The sequence below is a fragment of the Bubalus bubalis genome, chromosome 4, assembly GCF_019923935.1.
Source record: "Bubalus bubalis isolate 160015118507 breed Murrah chromosome 4, NDDB_SH_1, whole genome shotgun sequence".
Lineage (NCBI taxonomy): Eukaryota > Metazoa > Chordata > Mammalia > Artiodactyla > Bovidae > Bubalus > Bubalus bubalis.
The window spans coordinates 17520174-17540838 of NC_059160.1; the positions used below are offsets into that span (position 1 = coordinate 17520174).

The following is a 20665-nucleotide window of genomic DNA, read 5'->3' on the forward strand; positions in this document are numbered from 1 at the left end:
CATGGGGTCGCAAAGAGTCGGACACGACTGAGTGGCTTCACTTTCACTTTTCACTTTCCTGCACTGGAGAAAGAAATGGCAACCCACTCCAGTCTTCTTGCCTGGAGAATCCCAGGGACGGCGGAACCCGGTGGGTTGCAGTCTATGGGGTCACACAGAGTCGGACACGACTGAAGCGACTTAGCTTAGCTTAAGTATTTACTGAAGACAACTGAAGTGTTTGTTTTCAGAACAACTTGTGTATGCATATGCATAGCATCTTTATCCATAAGGGCCCAAATTTGGGATGCCACCTAAAACACATGGCATTGCTTTTGGAATAAAGTAACAGGCAGAAGCTAGAAGGGGTGAAGGAGGTTATTAGCAGAAGCCTGATGGGCTTGGGCAATGCTGTCAATGAGGATTGAAAGGAAGTGAGGAAATACAATTGGGGCTGAAAGAAAAATATATGTTGATATTTATGCAAAATAAAATGGTTGCTGTAAGTGACTAGATTTTGAAGTACTTTGTTACCTGGCAACAGTAAACGGAAACACCTTTTTTCAGTCTCAGTAACTATAGAGCAAAACAAGCAAAGCCAGTCACTAAATATTTAGAATATTTGAGTGGGGTGATTTAACAAACATACCTCTCAAAACTAGAGAATACACCTTATTCTAAGCACTTACAGGTCATTTTCCAAGGCTGATCATACATTATACAAAAAGTGAGATCCAAAAATTTTTCAAAGGGTAAAATATTTAAAAATATGTTTTTGTGTGTGTGTGTGTGTTTACCAAAATGGAATTAAGCTAAAAACAAAAGACAAATAGTAAAATCTCCTGTTATTTGTTTTGTGGCTAAGTCATGTTTCACTCTTTTGCAGCCTCAAGGGCTGTAGCCCATCAGTCTCCTCTATCCATGGAATTTCCCAGGCAAGAATACTGGAGTGGGTTGCCATTTCCTTCTCCAAAACCTTCTGTAGTGAGGTATAATTTTCATGCATTAAAATACACATAATTTTGAGTATGTTTTCATAAGTTTCACAATTGCCTATGCCAGCATAACCATTACCACAGTTAAAATTCAGAATATATAGGATTATTTGCAAAGTTCCTATGTGCCTCTTGCAACCAATAAAAGCCCCACAAACCCAGATCCAGGCAAATACTGATCTGTCTTCTATCATAATAGATTAGTTGAATTTTTTGAGAATTTAATAAAATCATACAATATGGATTCCCTTTTAGATGGCTTCTTTCATTTAGCATGCTTTGAGATTTTCTGTGTAGTTGGATTTATGAGTAGCTTATTCTTTCTATTGTTAAAGTCTTACATTGTTTGACTATGCCAAAGAAAATTTTCCTTTCTTTCATTAAAGAAAATTAGAACATGGAAGCAACCTAGATGCCCATCAGCAGATGAATGGATAAGAAAGATGTGGTACATATACACAATGGAGTATTACTCAGCCATTAAAAAGAATACATTTGAATCAGTTCTAATGAGGTGGATGAAACTGTAGTCTATTATACAGAGTGAAGTAAGCCAGAAAGGAAAACACCAATACAGTATACTAACGCATATATATGGAATTTAGAAAGATGGTAACAATAACCCTGTGTATGAGACAGCAAAAGAGACACTGATGTATAAATCAGTCTTATGGACTCTGTGGGAGAGGGAGAGGGTGGGGAGATTTGGGAGAATGGCATTGAAACATGTATAATATCATGTATGAAACGAGTCGCCAGTCCAGGTTCGATGCACGATACTGGATGCTTGTGGCTGGTGCACTGGGACGACCCAGAGGGAGGGTATGGGGAGGGAGGAGGGAAGAGGGTTCAGGATGGAGAACACATGTATACCTGTGGCGGATTCATTTTGATATTTGGCAAAACTAATACAATATTGTAAAGTTTAAAAATAAAATTAAATTAAAAAAAAAGAAAATTAGAGTGGCTTGTACTTTCTTACTCTTTTAAATAAACATGTCTGACTTTTCTGCCTAAATTTTTCATGGACATATCTTTTCATCCCTCTTGGGTAACAGAGATTTTGGGTAACATAGAGTTGCTAAGAGTTGTTTTCTCTTACTTTATCATAAGCAATGTATTTCTAGTGGATCAATAACCTTCTCCATACTTGGAATTGTCAGTCTCCTTAATTCTAGCCAGTCTAATTTGTGAATTTATATCTCATACTTTAATTTGAATTTCTTTAATAGCTAATGATATTTGGTATCTTCTCATTTACTTATTGGCCATTTATATATCATCTTTGGGAAAGTGTCTTTCTTAATATCTTGCCCATGTTTAAACTGGATAGTTCTTTACTTATTTTTCTGTTATAAATTTTTCACTTATTGTTGTTACAAGTCCTTTGTTAGATATCAGTTCAGTTCAGTCACTCAGTTGTGTCCGACTCTTTGCAACCCCATGAATTGCAGCATGCCAGGCCTCCCTGTCCATCACCAACTCCCGGAGTTCACTCAAACTCACATCCATCAAGTCAGTGATGCTATCCAGCCATCTTATCCTCTGTTGTCCCCTTCTCCTCCTGCCCCCAACCCCTCCCAGCATCAGAGTCTTTTCCAATGAGTCAACTCTTCGCATGAGGTGGCCAAAGTACTGGAGTTTCAGCTTAAGCATCATTCCTTCCAATGAACACCCAGGACTGATCTCCTTTAGAATGGACTGGTTGGATCTCCATGCAGTCCAAGGGACTCTCAAGAGTCTTCTCCAACACCACAGTTCAAAAGCATCAGTTCTTCAGTGCTCAGCTTTCTTCACCGTCCAACTCTCACATCCTTACATGACTACTGGAAAAACCATAGCCTTGACTAGACGGACCTCTGTTGGCAAAGTAATGTTTCTGCTTTTGAATATGCTATCTAGGTTGGTCATAACTTTCCTTCCAAGGAGTAAGCGTCTTTTAATTTCATGGCTGCAGTCACCATCTACAGTGATTTTGGAGCCCCAGAAAATAAAGTCTGACACTGTCTCCACTGTTTCCCCATCTATTTGCCATGACGTGATGGGACCAGATGCCATGATCTTTGTCTTCTGAATGTTGAGCTTTAAGCCAACTTTTTCACTTTCCTCTTTCACTTTGATCAAGAAGCTTTTTAGTTCCTCTTCACTATGTATTGCAATTAATTTTTCCCTATCAGTTGAATGCCATTTTATTTTCTTAATTTTTTTTCAAAAATCAAAAAGTTTTAATTTTAATGAAAATCACATCTCATTTTTTACATGACTTCGTATTATTGTTACAAGGTATAATTGAGTGTAAAAAAGATCAAAAACCTCAACAAAACTTGAGGCAAACGGAAGTGTTACTATGTCATTGAAATAAAGACATTTTATAATTAAAAAAAAAAAGAAAATCACATCTCATTTTTTAATGGTTAATGTCTTATCTGACTTAGGAAATGTTTGCCTACTCCACAATCATAATAATTTTTCTTATGTTTTCTTCTACCAGTTTTATAATTAAATTTTATATGGGAATAACCATTTATTTGAGCTACCCTGATGGACTGGGATTTTTCTTCAGGGTGAGGTTGGGGGGAATGGTGCTTATGATGTGAAATCAGGATCATGGTTCATCCCCGCCTCCCATGAAGATATTCAATTAGCAGATCATTTTTGAAGAGAATATGTTTTCCCCTTTGAAATATCTCTATGCCTTTGTACAATTTCAACACATACATGGGTTTGGGTCTGTTACTAAACTTTATTGTGTTCTGTTGATCTATTTAGCTATTCTTATTCAATGGCCATGTTGCTGTGGATATGCAGAAGGAAACTTGAAGTTATTTTTGGCCCTTATTTTTCAAATTTGTTTTGTCCATTTCACTTCTTTCACATTTAAATAAATATTTAGAATTTGCTTGTAAAGTTCTACAAAAATATTGCTTGGCTTTTTATTAGGATTAGATTTATTTTGTATATTAATTGAAGAGAATTGACAGCCTATTAAGTTTTCTAATCCATGAATATAGTATACATTTTTTTTTTAGATGCTCTGTGACTTTCAATGTAAGCCCTTTAGATATTTTAAGTTTCTTCCTACATATTTAATAGTTTTTATACTATAATAAATGGAATCTTCCCAATTTCCCCCTAGATTTTGCTAGTATAAAGAAGTACCACTTATTTTGGTTTATGCTTCATTGGTCATTAGTGAAGACAGTCTGTGTACATGGATGAACTATATGTTAGTCATCAATCTAAGCAATCACATCAACCCTAAGCAATGTGAACTAGCTGGTCCTGCATGTGACCAGCAGAGTTTCAAATTTTAAACAGTATGCTAAATAATCATTTAGTTATTTCACTTTATTCAATATTTTTTCTGCTACTTTTATGATTCTTTGTCTTTGGTTTTTACAGTTGAATTATGTTTCTGAGAAAAGGTCTTTTGCATTAGGATTATAAGGTTTCCTATTAGTCTTATCAATTTGAATTTTCAAGCCTCTGCCCAAGTTAGAAAAATTCACAGCTATTATTCATTTAAATACAATTTCCCCCACCCTCTCCCTCTCTTCTCCTAGACATTTTTATGTTAGCATAGACCCATAAGTCACATAGGATATATTCTTCCCTTTTTACTCATTTTTAACCACTGATTCTATCTTTAATTTGATCTACTCTGTCGTAGATGCTCTTCGCTGCATTTTTCCCCATTTCATTCATTAAACTCTTCAGCACCAGAATTTCTGTTTGGTTCTTTTTATAACTTCTCTTTATTAAACTTCTTATCTTTTCATCTATTGTTTCCCTTATTTCATTGAATTGCCTTTCTGTCTTTTCTTACAGCTCATTCAGTTTCCTCAAAACAGCTGAATTGGGTTCTTTATAAGCTAGATTGCAAAGATCCATGTCATTGACATGTGTCTTTGTCAGGTTTGAAAAGTTACTGTTACTCTTTGGTGATGACTACTTTCTTTAATTCTTCAAGTTCCTTGAAATTTTGCTTTGCTGCTTTTGCCTTAGATGTAGCAGACACCACATTAAATTTTTACTGATTACCTTCAGGTGGTATATACTCTTCTCTGACCTTATATAGACTCACTCTACATTTCTTGCTTCATCTTATAGAAAATACCTTAAGCTTTTATGTCTTCTTTGGTCCATAAAACTCAACAGGCTGCTGAAAACCTCTCTTCTGTTTTGCAGAATGTTGAGCTACAGCTCAAGCCTGTGGTTACCTCCCTGCCCATAGACCCTAGTCTGTTTTTTAAGATCACTCCATTTACTGGAGTTTGCTTTCATCTCCACACTTGGAAACACACAAAAGCAGCTGTCAGAAGGGTGGTAGTAAAGATGATTTACTGAAGATTTAGTACCCTCAGGGACTTGGAGTACCTACAGGCCCAGGGAGAGAGATCTTCGGGTGACATTCTCCCAGAGGCTTATGGATGGGCTTCCTGCTGAAGCCCTGAGTGTAGTCACAGGAATTGCATCCCTTTTACACTCTTTGACATTTTTAATGATCTTTCATATTTCCTCTCTCGCCTCAGTCATGAAGGTTCAGCCCTAGAACTCTGGGTGCTTCTGGAAAGAAATTGGTTTCCCCAGCAATATCAAGTGGGCACTAGCTCATTGCTTTCCTTTTCACCCATGAGAGAGGCCCCACCAGCTAGTTCAAATTTATGCTGTGTCACCTTGGGGTAAGGAGCAGCACTGGCAAAATCCTTTAATCCTCCCCAATAATTCAAACTTAACTTTTTTGGCTCCAACAGAGTAATGAACTCTCCCTTCAGGAATCCTGGACTTCTAACAATTTCTATAGGTATCTGACCAAATGAGCACTCACCATGTTTCTCCATGTTTTCCCTGACCATGGCCCAGGGGGCTGGGACAGATTCACTAGCTCCTGCTGGCTCCAGTCTGTACCACTGTCTACCCGCCTATTACTGGATGCCCAGGTGAGTGACCATCTTCCTGGTCCTTTGATATAAGTTATGGATCCCACAACTTTCACAGAGGCACTTTTAATCATGGATGTATGGTTAATTAGTTGTTAAAAAGAGAAGCAAATAGGAAGGAAGCAAACCACCATGATGCTGACATCACTCCCTCTTTGCCAAGACTTTTACACAATTAGCTGAAGTAGAGAAATTCTTTGAATAGTTCCATTTGAAATGACATATGGATGAATAGAAAATCTGAATAATTCTGATTTATTAAAAATACTGAATTTGTAGTTAAACCTTTCTACTATAACTTCAAAACAAAACAATTTCAAGTTCAGATGTATTTCAAAATTGTTAATAATGTGTGAAATTGAAATTTCCTGATTTTGAATGATGTCTTAAGAAATACATGCTGAGGTTATCGGGTAAAGGAAACTGATGGGCATAGAAATTCTCACATGGTTCAGTGAGGAAAAATCCCTGACTGAGGTATACCCTTTTTGCTTATATATTGTTCACTATCATTATAGTTATATAGCTATGTTTACTTAAAATATGTATTCTCCTTTATGCTTCTTGCCCTGATTTGAAACATGAATGAATAATGACAAATCCCATATTTCGTCATGAAATATCTAACGTTTGAAGTCAGTTTTCCCTCCCTCCCTGCTCTTGGAGACATATCACTCCAGAAGCATCCTGAGTACCAACAGCCCTTCCCTCTCTCTTACCTGAGCAGATCACAGAAGCCGTGTTGCCATGAGAACAGTCAGAACCACCCAGGGAAGTCACAGGGCAACTCCACAGGAAAGACTCAGCCCCCAAACAGTGAAATCGGACTGTTGAGATCTGGTCATCTCTGCCCACCAAGTGTGGTCCTCTGGGGGTGGAGATGGAGACTCCACAGCCAAGCTGACGACAGACAACATTGGCATTGGCCAGACTCCAGTGGGAGGCACAGAGTGCTCTCCATCGTCCAGAAATGTTCATCTCCACCTGCCCCTCACACTGAGAGGAGCCGTTTGTCATGAGCCGGATTTCTGAGTATGCTGGTAGAAGAAGACAGGATTTCAGCAAAATCTCATGATTTTCTTACCCCAACAAGAGTGCAGGGAGGTTAGTCCTGATCTACATCTCACCTGAACAGGCAACCTGAGCAGCTCCACTGTGGTGACACGTGCCCCCTGGACAGGGCACTCTGGGGCAGACCCGGAGCTCAGGCTCCTCCCCCTCACACCTGAACTCCTCATCCCAGACCTGGCCATCAGACTCTCTGAAGGGCATGTGTTTCAGGACAGATGCAACCTTGCCGCATCCCAGCTCTGCACAGATGACCTGGGCAGTGGGGAGTGTGAAATTCCCATCAGATAGTGGGATCCAGGCTTTTCCAGAATGTACTTCTACACGCCCTGAGCAGGGTCTATCCCCTCCAAACAGACGCACAGATCCTAAGATAAAAATAACGACAAATACAGTGAGCATTCATTTTCCTTGCTTGCAAATTGAAAACAATATGCACAGGCAATGGTGTGAAAACTTTCCAGGAGCTGAGCACGAACTGAGAATTTAACAGTTAGTGTCAGAGTTGCATTTTCATGACCAAGTTTCTAAAGAGAAACCCAGAAGCAGGGTCAGTTTTGAATGACTGGATCCCAGCAAGGTATACTTTGAGGTTGGTTAGAAATGTGAATTCCTTATCTGAGGTCCAGAAAACTACAGGGACCAAGACAGATCATCTGTCTGGTTGAATGCCAAGTACATATATTTTATTTTGGTTAGAGAAGTTTCTCATTTAGGAGCCTGGGATCTACAGAGCCCAAGAAAATAATGTGTAATGTGTGGTACTCAAACTTGAGTATAGATACATGAAGAACAGAATCAAACCAGAGCAAAATGGCTGAGAGTGTAGAGATCTATCATCTGGACAAATTTAGAAAGCTTTTCTGAGACTTTCTGCTACTAATATAATCAGTTTTTTCTCCCATGTGCCACTCCTCAAGTGGCATGGTGTAGAGAAAATCACATAGGCTGGATCCATTAGTGCATGCCAACCTGTAGACAGATAATGGCTCAAGAGAAGAAATACTGACATAATAACTAATTCACTTTTAATGTACCAAATTTTATTTTTCTGATAATTTTTGATGACAAAATAATCCAAGAATTTCTTAGATTACCTAAATGGGAAAAAAGATGAGTCTGTTCTCTTAAGTTAGCTCAGAAAGTCACAGGAGAGAGAAGGGATAGTCTTAGACATTTCTCTTGAAAACTTGGTATTTGTCAACAAACCTGGGAGAGAATGAGTTCTGAATGGAAATTTATAAAACAGTGAATTTGCCAAAGAGTTCCTACTACAGACTTTTCTTCTGAAACAGAAATCATAAAGAACCATAAAGAGTGATATTAATTGATTTTAATTCTATCATCATGCTAATTCTGTATTCATATCTGACATCAGTGAGATGATAAAAAAAGGAGGGTCCCCAACCTTCATTCTCCCACAGAAACAGTGTGCCCCCAGCAACATGCCTGCCAACTTCAGACAGAACTGACTCAGAAACTGCTCCCTGATGTGGCACCAACCCTGCACCACCATGGTCCTGGGCAGTCCTGTCTGCCCAGACATACAGAAGGAGTCACACCATTTGGCATCCCTGACGACAGGACTGTCAACTGTGGACATGAGTATGAGTGCAGATTCTAGTGCACCCTGCAACCTAGGCTCAGTCTCACTCTACTACACTAGGGAAGCAATCCTGCCCACCTCAGCACCCAGAGGAAGCAACACTCATCCATGTACCTGCCAACAGGGCCACTGACCAGAGACACAACAGCAGCCCCAGAAGCAGCCACATGACCTGACTCCAGCTTTGCTGGACCACAAGACCAAGGGCAGTCCTATCAGTTCAAGGACAAGGCAGTAGATCTTTATTGGTTGAAATCAGATTTCAACAAATCTTTATTTGTTGAAATTCTGGAAGAAGTGTCTGCTCCTTCAAATGCACACTCACCAATGCAAGACTACACAGATCATGAAGAATCTGCAAAATAAGATGCCACTTAAGGAAACCAATAAAACTCCAGCAACTACTTTGAAGAAATAAAGATTTTTGAACTGCTTGAGAAAAAATTCAAAATAATTGGTTCAAACTCAATGGCTACAATAGAACAGAAACAGACAACTGAACACCATCTGGAAAAGTACATGAACAAATGGCAAAGTTTAATTAAAAATAGAAAACACAGTGCTCACTTCAGCAGCACATATACTAAAAAACAGAAAACACAAGAAGAAACCAGACAGAATTGCTGAAACTCAAGAATACAATAACTGAACTGAAAAGAGGGAGGAGCCAAGATGGCGGAGGAGTAGGATGGGGAGAACACTTTCTCCCCCACAAATTCATCAAAAGAACATTTAAACGTCGAGTAAATTCCACAAAACAACTTCTGAATGCTGGCAGAGGACATCAGGCACCCAGAAAAGCAACCCAACTCTTCGAAAGGAGGTAGGAAAAAATATAAAAGACAAAAAAAGAGACAAAAGAGGGAGGGATGGAGTTCCGTCCCGGGAAGGGAGTCTTAAAAAGAGAGAAGTTTCCAAACACCAGGAAACCTTCTCACTGCTGAATCTGCGCTGAGCTTTGGAAGCACAGAGGACAACATAACAGAGAGAAAAAATAAATAAACAATTAAAACTCACAGATTGTGAGCCCTACGGTAACTCCCCCAGCGGAGAAGCAGCGCAGACGCCTGCACATGCCATTAGCAAGCGGGGGCTGGGCAGGGAGGCGCGGCGTGGGCTGCATCACTTAGAGTAAGAGTCTGGCCTGAACGCCCTGAGTGCTATCTGAGCGAGATAGTTTGGGCTAGCAAACCAGACTGTGGGATATCTACCACGCAAAAAGCCAGCCCTAACCTAAGACACCGCCAGGCCCGCGCACGGAACAAAGGACTGAACAGAGATAGCCGGCTGCAGACCTTCCCCCTCCGGTGACAGGCAGCCAGAGCCAGAAGGGGGCAATCGCAGCCCCAGAGAGACATTATCTATAAAACTGTAAGCAGCCTTCTTTGCTAACTAAAACTTCTTGGGGATCTGGACGGTCAACATCTGCCTGAGAAGGTGCGCCGGTTTTACACCCAGATAACCAAGTGGCAGGTAGGCGATAAGTCGCAGCATTGGCACTCGCCAAACACCTCATCACCTGAGCTGCTTGGACCTGGGAAGAGCACAAAACGCGGGCCCAACTGAGTCTGCGCCTCTGAGGACTACCCGAGTGCCTGAACCTGAGCAGCTTGGACCTGGGAGGTACATGCAGCCCAGGGCTGGCCTCGGATTGTTCCTGGCGGAACAACCTAGAGCCCGAGCAGTGTGGGCAGGGAGGCTACACGCGCCATGAGTGGGGGCAGACCCAGTGTGGCTGAGGCACTGCGAGCACATGCCAGTGTTATTTGTTTGCAGCATCCCTCCCTACCTCCCCTCAGCGCGACTGAACAAGTGAGCCTTAAAAAAAAAAAAAAAAAAAAAAAAAAAAGTGTCCTTCACTGTCCCCTTTGTGTCAGGGCGGAAACCAGACACTGAAGAGAGCGGCAAACAGAAGAAGTTATAACAGAGGGAAACGCCTGGGAAGCTACAGGCAATAGATTAAAACCCTGTGGTTACTATGGACTACATAGGAAGGGGCCTATAGACCTTGAGAAATATAAGTCGGACCAAGGAACTAGCCAAAAATGAACTGAACCCACAATATTCACAACAAAACCAGAGAAAGTCCTAGATATATTTTTACTATTTTTACGATCATTCTTTTTTTTAATTAAAAAAAAAATTTTAAGTCCTCTATTGTTCCTATAATTTTCACTTTTATAACCTATTACTTTGCAAAAAAAAAGACCCTATTTTTTTCTTCTTCAGCAAACTTAATATATATATATTTTATAATTTTTTGACCTTGATTTTTTTCTTTCTTCTTTTCTTTAACATTGTATTTTTGAAATTCCAAACTCTACTCTAGATTTTTAATTTTAGCTTTTTGGTATATGTTATCAATTTTGTACCTATAGTTTTTTTTATAATTTCTGTGACTTTTTTTTTCTCTGTTTCTTTCTCTTCTTTTAAATAACATTGTATATCTGAAATTCCAAACTCTACTCTAGATTTTTAATTTATGCTTTTTGATATTTGATATCAATTTTGTACCTTTATTTTCTTTATAACTTTTGAGACATTGTTTGTTTTTGTTTGTTTTTTGTTTTGTTTTGTTTTCTCTCTTTATTTTTCTTCTTCCTTTTTTTAACATTGTATTTTTGAAATTACAAACTCTACTCTAGATTTTTAATTTTTGCTTTTTGGTATTAGTTATCAATTTTGTACCTGTGTTTTCTTTATAATTTTCGTGACCTTGTTTTTCTTTGTTCGTTTTTTTCTCTTTCTTTTCCTTCTTCTTTTCTTTAACATCGTATTTTTGAAATTCAAAACTCTACTCTAGATTTTTAATTTTTGCTTTTATGTATTTGTTACCAATTTTGTACCTTTAAGAACCCAATCTTCAGGACCCATTTTTCACTAGGGAGCGAGATTACTGGCTTGACTGCTCTCTCTCCCTTTGGACTCTCCTTTTTCTCCACCAGGCCATCTGTGTCTCCTCCCTAACCCCTCTCTACCCTACCCAACTCTGAATTTCTGTGTATTCCAGACGGTGGAGAACACTTAGGGAACTGATTACTGGCTGGATCTGTCTCCCTCCTTTTCATTCCCCACTTTTATCCTTCTGGCCACCTCTGTCTCCTTCCTCCTTCTCCTCTTCTCTGTATAACTCTGTGAACATCTCTGAGTGGTCCAGTTGTGGAGTGCACATAAGGAAGTGACCACTGGCTAGCCCACTCTTTCCACTATTGATTCCACCTCATCTCATTTGGGTCACCTCTAACTCCCTCCTCCCTCTTCTCTTCTCCATGTAATGCTGTGAACCTCTCTGAGTGACCCTCACAGTAGAGAAACTTTTCATCTTTAACTTAGATGTTTTATCAATGGTGCTGTATAGAAGGAGAAGTTTTGAAACTACTGTAAAAATAAGACCGATAACTGGAAGCAGGAGGCTTAAATCCAAACCCTGACTCCAGGGAACTCCTGACTCCAAGGAACATTAATTGACAGGAGCTCATCAAACGCCTCCATATCAACACTGAAACCAAGCACCACACAAGGGCCAACAAGTTCCAGGGCAAGACATACCAAGCAAATTCTCCAGCAACAAAGGAACACAGCCCTGAGCTTCAAGATACAGGCTGCCCAAAGTCACCTCAAAACCATAGACATCTCATAACTCATTACTGGACATTTCATTGCACTCTAGAGAGAAGAAATACAGCTCCACCCACCAGAACACCTACACAAGCTTCCCTAACCAGGAAACCTTGTCAAACCACCTGTATAAACCCACACACAGCGAGGAAACACCACAATAAAGAGAACTCCACAAACTGCCAGAATACAGAAAGGACACCCAAACTCAGCAATTTAAACAAGATGAAGAGACAGAGGAATACCCAGAAGATAAAGGAACAAGATAAATGTCCACCAAACCAAACAAAAGAGGAAGAGATAGGGAATCTACCTGATAAAGAATTCCGAATAATGATAGTGAAATTGACCCAAAATCTTGAAATTAAAATGGAATCACAGATAAATAGCCTGGAGACAAGGATTGAGAAGATGCAAGAAAGGTTTAATAAGGACCTAGAAGAAATAAAAAAGTCAATATATAATGAATAATGCAATAAGTGAAATTAAAAACACTCTGGAGGCAACAAATAGTAGAATAACAGAGGCAGAAGATAGGATTAGTGAATTAGAAGATAGAATGGTAGAAATAAATGAATCAGAGAGGATAAAAGAAAAACGAATTAAAAGAAATGAGGACAATCTCAGAGACCTCCAGGACAATATTAAACGCTACAACATTCGAATCATAGGGGTTCCAGAAGAAGAAGACAACAAGAAAGACCATGAGAAAATACTTGAGGAGATAATAGTTGAAAACTTCCCTAAAATGGGGAAGGAAATAATCACCCAAGTCCAAGAAACCCAGAGAGTCCCAAACAGGATAAACCCAAGGCGAAACACACCAAGACACATATTAATCTAAAAACAAAATAGGGGAAAAAAAGCAAATGGAGCTTCTAAAACTAAAATGCAATATCTGGAATGAAAAATTGTCTGGATTAACTTAACAAGACACAAGACATTGCAGAATAAAAGATTTGGAAATTCAATACATAGCAATTGACTATCCAAATTGAAGTAGAGAGAGAAAAATACTAGTAGAAATTAGTATCATGAAGGATAATATCAAACCATGTGAAATATGTTATTTGGAGATTCAGAATAAGGGATAAGTAGAAAAAAAAATTTTTAATGATAGATGGAATTTTTCCAAATTTAATGAAGCTATAAACCCACTGATCCAAGAGGCTAAACAAATCTCAAACAAGATAAACTAAATAAAACCACCTAGGGCACTTGATAATATATTGCTGAAATCCATTCATAAACAAAAATAACTCTTAAGAGCAGCCAGGAAATTTTGACACACTATATATAGGGGAGCAATGTTAAGTATTACTGATTTCTTGTTTGAAGTAATGCAAGCCAGATAATTCAGACACTTTTGAAAATAACTCAAACCTGAAAGAAAATTAAAGTGCTTTCAGATGAATAACAGATGATAGAATGTGAGGCTATCAGACATACACTACACAAAAATGTTATCTAAAGGTCTAAAAGTTAAAGGAAAGTGATAATAATTAAAACTTGAATCTACCCAAAGCAATAAGAACTGTGTTAAATGATAATTCTGCAAGTAAATATTTTAAAAACTTCTTCTCATTTTTAAAATACTACAATATTTAAGACAAAAGTAACAATTTTGTATTACAAAATTATAATATATTTATAAGTAGAATATATGACAACAGTAACATAAATAACAAGAACAGGGAAATAGAAGTATACTATAATAATGTCTTACGTTATATATTAAGTGACATGCTATCTAAAGAAAAATGTGATTAAAGGGTAATATTTTCAACATTATGATGAGCTCTGCAAAAAGAGATACAGCCAATAAACCAACAGAGTACATAAAATAGAGTTTTAAAATGCTCAGTTAAAGATTAAAATAGGAACAAAAAAGCATAAAACAAACAGCAAGCTAGTAAACTTAAACACAAGTATATAAATAATTATGTTAAATTTAAATACTTTAAACACTCCAACTAAAAGCAAGATGATAAGACTACATAAAGTAAGACAAAATCATACACTGTATAAACATGGGAACATAGGGACACAAAGATATACCATGCAAACACTGATCAGAGAAAGCTGTATTATATATATTAACATTATATGAAGTAAGCCTATAGGATAAAGAATATATTCAGAGAGAAAAGAACATTTCATGATGATAAAATACAAAAGAAATTATGTAGTTTCAAATCAGCATGAAGCAACTGAAATGGTATTTAGAGGAAAATTTATAGCCTTTATGCTTCCTTGAGGCTTACATTAGAAAAGAAAAGAAAACTGAGAGCAAATGATCTAAGATTCCACCTCAAGAATCTACAAAAATACAGCAAATCAAAACCAAACGAGAAGAACAAAAACTAATAGAAATCAATGAAATAGGAAACATACACAATAAAGAAAATCAACAAAGTCAACTGGTAATCTTTTTGAAAGGCTAATGAAACTGATAATCCTCTAGCAAAAAATTCAATCAAGAAAAACTAAAAGAACACAAATTTAACAACACCAAGAATGAAAGGGGGGTTATCACTTTAGATCCTACCAATATGTAAAAGATACATTGTTGTTCAGTCACTAAGTCGTTTCCAACTCTGCCACCCTGTGGACTGCAGCACCCAAAGCTTCCCTGTCTTTCACTGTCTTCTGGAGTTTGCTCAGATTTATATCCATGGAGTCAATGATGCCATCCAACCATCTCGTCTTCTGTCGCCCACCTTCTCCTCCTGCTCTCATCTCAATCTTTCCCCAAATCAGGGTCTATTCCAATGAGTTGGCTCTTCACATCAGGTGGTCAAACTATTGGAACTTCACCTTCAGCATCAGTCCTTTCAATGAATATTCAAGGTTGATTTTCTTTAGGATTGACTGGTTTGATCTCCTTGTTGTCCAAGGGATTCTCAAAAGTCTTCTCCAGCACCACAGTTCAAAAACATCAGTTCTTTGGTGCTCAGTCTTCTTTATGGTCCAACTCTCACATCCATACCAGACTACTGGAAAAAACATAGCTTTGACCTTTGTCAGCAAAGTGATGTTTCTGCTTTTTAATATGCTATCTAGGTTTATCATAGCTTTTCTTCCAAGGAGCAAGCATCTTTTAATTTCATCATTGAAGTCACCATCTGCAGTGCTTTTGGAGCCCAAGAAAATAAAATCTGCCACTGTTTCCATTTCTCCCCCATATATTTGCTTCCCAAGTGATGCTAGTGGTAAAGAACCTTCCTACCAATGGAGGTAGACAAGAGATGTGGGTTCGATTCCTTTCCATCCTGGGAAGATTCCCAGGAGGAGGAAATGGAAACCCACCTCAGTATTCTTGCCTGGAAAATCCCATTAACAAAGGAGCCTGGCAGGCTACAGTCCATAGGGTTGTGCAGAGTTGGACACAACTGAAGCGACTTAGCACTGCACATTTGCCATGAAGTGATGGGACTGGATGCCATGATCTTAGTTTTTTAACAATATTGGGCATGTTCAGGGTGGTGTGACCATAGACTGATCTTAGTTTTTGAATGATGAGTTTTAAGTCAGCTTTCTCACTCTCCTTTCACCTTCATCAAGAGGTTCTTTAGTTCCTCTTCACTTTCTGCCACTAGAGTGATAACATCTGCATATCTGAGGTTGTTGATATTTCTCCTGAATATCTTGATTCCAGCTTGTGCTTCATTCAGTCCAGCATCTCGCATGATGTACTCTGCATATAAATTAAATAAGCAGGGTGACAACATACAGCCTTGTCATACTCCTTTCCCTGCATTGAACCAGTCCATTGTTCCATGTTTGGTTCTAGCTGCTGCTTCTTGACAGGTAAGGTAGTCTGGTATTCCCACCTTTTTAAGAATTTCCTACAGTTTGTTGTGATGCACACAGTCAAAAGATTTAGCATAGTCAATGAAACAGAAGTAGATTTTTTTCTGGAATTCTCTTGCTTTTTCTATGATCCAACAGATGTTGGCAATATGACCTCTGGTTCCTCTTCCTTTTCTAAATCCAGCGTGTACATTTGGAAGTTCTCAGTTCACATACAGTTGAAGCCTAGCTTGAAGGATTTTGAGCATTACCTTGCTAGCATATGAAATGAGTGCTGTTGTGTGGAACTTTAAACTTTCTTTGGCATTGTCCATCTTTGGGATTGAAATGAAAACAACCTGACCTTTTCCAGTCCTGTGGAACTCCATTGCTGAGTTTTCCAAATTTGCTGGAATATTGAGTGCAGCACTCTAACAGCGTCATCTTTTAGGATTTGAACTAGCTCAGCTGGAATTCCATCACTTTCACTAGCTTTTTTTGTCTTAATGCTTCCTAAGGCCCACTTGACTTCAGACTCCAAGATATCTGGCTCTAGGTGAGTGACCACATCATCATCGTTATCTGGGTCAATAAGTCCTTTCTTGTGTAGTTCTTCTTTGTATTCCTGCTGCCTTTCTTTTATCCTTTTACTTCTGTTAGGTCTTTGAATGTCTTCCCTTGAAAATACAACTACCAATATTTGAAAGCACAAAAAAAATGGAAAATCTGAAAAAAATCTGAAGTTTCTTAAAAAATTCCCATTAAGAAAATTGCAGTCCTCTGATGTCAGCTCTTCCACAGAGCTCAGAAATGATTTCTACTCTGGATTTACCCTAAACACAGTACTTCACCTTCAACAATCTGATAAGATCAGATCAGATCAGTAACTCAGTCGTGTCTGACTCTTTGTGACCCCATGAATCGCAGCACGCCAGGCCTCCCTGTCAATCACCAACTCCCAGAGTTCACTAAGATCCATGTCCATCAAGTCAGTGATGCCATCCAGCCATCTCATCCTCTGTCGTCCCCTTCTCCTCTTGCCCCCAATCCCTCCCAGCATCAGAGTCTTTTCCAATGAGTCAGCTCTTCGCATGAGGTGGCCAAAGTACTGGAGTTTCAGCTTTAGCATCATTCCTTCCAAAGAAATCCCAGGGCTGATCTCCTTCAGAATGGACTGGTTGGATCTCCTTGCAGTCCAAGGGACTCTCAAGAGTCTTCTCCAACACCACAGTTCAAAAGCATCAATTCTTCGGCGCTCAGCCTTCTTCACAGTCCAACTCTCACATCCATACATGACCACAGGAAAAACCATAGCCTTGACTAGACGGACCTTTGTTGGCAAAGTAATGTCTCTGCTTTTGAATATGCTATCTAGGTTGGTCATAACTTTCCTTCCAAGGAGTAAGCGTCTTTTAATTTCATGGCTGCAGTCACCATCTGTAGTGATTTTGGAGCCAATAAAAATAAAGTCTGATACTGTTTCCACTGTTTCCACATCTATTTCCCATGAAGTGATGGGACCGGATGCCATGATCTTCATTTTCTGAATGTTGAGCTTTAAGCCAACTTTTTCACTCTCCACTTTCACTTCCATCAAGAGGCTTTTTAGTTCCTCTTCACTTTCTGCCATAAGGGTGGTGTCATCTGCATATCTGAGGTGATTGATATTTCTCTCGGCAATCTTGATTCCAGTTTGTGTTTCTTCCAGTCAGCGTTTCTCATGATGTACTCTGCATATAAGTTAAATAAACAGGGTGGCAATATACAGCCTTGACGAACTCCTTTTCCTCTTTGGAACCAGTCTGTTGTTCCATGTCCAGTTCTAACTGTTTCTTCCTGACCTGCATACAAATTTCTCAAGAGGCAGTTCAGGTGCCCTGGTATTCCCATCTCTTTCAGAATTTTCCACAGTTTATTGTGATCCACACAGTCAAAGGCTTTGGCATAGTCAATAAAGAGGAAATAGATGTTTTTCTGGAACTCTCTTGCTTTTTCGATGATCCAGCAGATGTTGGCAATTTGATCTCTGGTTCCTCTGCCTTTTCTAAAACCAGTTTGAACACCAGGAAATTCATGGTTCACATATTACTGAAGCCTGGCTTGGAGAATTTTGAGCATTACTTTACTAGCGTATGAGATGAGTGCAGTTGTGCGGTAGTTTGAGCATTCTTTGGCATTGCCTTTCTTTGGGATTGGAAGGAAAACTGACCTTTTCCAGTCCTGTGGCCACTGCTGGGTTTTCCAAATTTGCTGGCATGTTGAGTGCAGCACTTTCAAAGCATCATCATTCAGGATTTGGAATAGCTCAACTGGAATTCCATCACCTCCACTAGCTTTGTTCATAGTGATGCTTTCTAAGGCCCACTTAACTTCACATTCCAGGATGTCTGGCTCTAGGTCAGTGATCACACCATCGTGATTACCTGGGTCGTGAAGATCTTTTTTGTACAGTTCTTCTGTGTATTCTTGCCATTTTTTCTTAATATCTTCTGCTTCTGTTAGGTCCCTACCATTTCTGTCCTTTATCGAGCCCATCTTTGCATGAAATGTTCCTTTGGTATCTCTGATTTTCTTGAAGAGATCCCTAGTCTTTCCCATTCTGTTGGTTTCCTCTATTTCTTTGCATTGATTGCTGAAGAAGGCTTTCTTATCTCTCCTTGCTATTCTTTGGAACACTGCATTCAGATGTTTATATCTTTCCTTTTCTCCTTTGCTTTTGGCTTCTCTTCTTTTCACAGCTATTTGTAAGGCCTCCCCAGACAGCCATTTTGCTTTTTTGCATTTCTTTTCCATGGGGATGATCTTGATCCCTGTCTCCTGTACAATGTCACGAACCTCATTCCATAGTTCATCAGGCAGTCTATCAGATCTAGGCCATTAAATCTATTTCTCACTTCCACTGTATAATCATAAGGGATTTGATTTAGGTCATACCTGAATGGTCTTGTGGTTTTCCCTACTTTCTTCAATTTAAGTCGAATTTGGCAATAAGGAGTTCATGGTCTGAGCCACAGTCAGCTCCTGGTCTTGTTTTTGCTGATGGTATACAGCTTCTCCATCTCTGGCTGCAAAGAATATAATCAATCTGATTTCGGTGTTGACCATCTGGTGATGTCCATGTATAGAGTCTTCTCTTGTGTTGTTGGAAGAGGGTGTTTGTTATGAGTAGTGCATTTTCTTGGCAAAACTCTATTAGTCTTTGCCCTGCTTCATTCCGTATTCCAAGGCCAAATTTGCCTGTTACTCCAGGTGTTTCTTGACTTCCTACTTTTGCATTCCAGTCCCCTATAATGAAAAGGACATCTTTTTTGGGTATTAGTTCTAAAAGGTCAAGAGGGTGAAATTCTCTTTCACACCACTTTCCTAAAATTGAGAAGAAACTCCAAGACTTCAGTTTCAATTAGAGAATTGGAACAGACATGCTATTCTCTTTTTACTTCTCCTGTGTCACCACTTTGACCAGCCTTCACTAAAACATGTTTCTGAAAATATAGAAGCGATAGACCAGAGGGAAGAAACTGACAAAGAGATTAGCACAAAAAAACTGGAACAGTTCATAAACATGTGAAAGTCTAAATTAGAGCAGCCTTAGGGAGTAAAAACCATAATCAAGGTTAAAATGCCATAGCACCCTGTTAATTTTTAAGTATATCCTGACTGAAATTAATATTGAAACACTGATTTTCTTAAAACAGTAACATTAGGAGCTCCAACATCACATAAGCTTACAGCACCACACACTGCATTTTTACTCAGATGCTGATTTATCAAAATAAGGTGGAAACACATGTAGTGTTTCCACAATTTTATCTGCAGTTGAAACCATGATTAGGGCACGGTAACAATAGAAATATTACTTGAAATGCCAGAAAACAGATTTTCTTAAAACAAAAAATTCCTATCTGAAACTCAAATGCCCCTTGAAACTAATTATTTTTAATAATAATAATAACAGAAGAAAACATTTGCAGATGTATACTTACCTCCCAAAGTTCTAAGTTGTATACATTAAATATATACAGCGTTTTGTATGTCAGTCATACCTCAATAAAGTAGCCTAAATTAAAGTAATTCTTTTCTTAGGGGTCTCAACTAGTATCATCAAAGATCTTTTGAGGGTGAGATTGGAAAAGATCACTTTTCTGGTGATCTTCCCCAAAAGAGCTGATTAGCCATGAGCTGCTAGAAATGTACTGCAAATATTCTCAGGGCTCCCCCTGTCTCACCCACCAGATGGCTGACCATTTTGAAAGACTCAACTACCTACATTAGGAACTCACTGTGATATCTGACTTTTCCTCTAGTCCACCTGGTCTGATGGGATTAATGTGTAAAGCATCTAGATCTTCCACCATTGTAATAACCACTGGAAACTGACCACCTACTCATACCCTAGTCTCACTGCTATCTTTACTGTCTCCACCTTGGCACAATCCAATGTGCTTAGCACTGAGCACTTCTCATGAGTCACTTCAGGTCCTATTAGCCTCACTGACTGTTACACTTGATGTGCGTCAGCTACTGTGCTGTTAATTTCCAAGTTTCATATTTTCCTTCTCCTTCAACAACTCCACAAACAGAATGTGAGCTCCCCACCAAGGTGGCCAGGTGATGAGACTAGCTCCTGCCACAAATCCTCCTTGCCCTGACTGTGACCTGGGACCTTC

General features: G+C 38.9%; 2 protein-coding genes across 3 annotated transcripts in view; one reads left to right on the forward strand and one right to left on the reverse strand.

Annotated features, from left to right (window-relative positions):
* The window catches only part of LOC102402808 (antigen WC1.1), a gene marked incomplete in the record, with an annotated part of 1152186 nt that overhangs the window by 675389 nt on the left and 456132 nt on the right, over positions 1-20665 (forward strand).
* LOC123465666 (antigen WC1.1-like) overlaps positions 1-20665 on the reverse strand; it is a 61150-nt gene that overhangs the window by 32025 nt on the left and 8460 nt on the right. For both annotated transcript variants that reach the window (XM_045165271.1, XM_045165270.1), the window contains exons 3-4: positions 7042-7350; positions 6634-6951 (exon numbers count right to left, since the gene is read on the reverse strand). In XM_045165271.1, coding sequence (XP_045021206.1) covers positions 6634-6951; positions 7042-7350 — 627 coding nt within the window. The remainder of the gene's footprint in view (positions 1-6633; positions 6952-7041; positions 7351-20665) is intronic.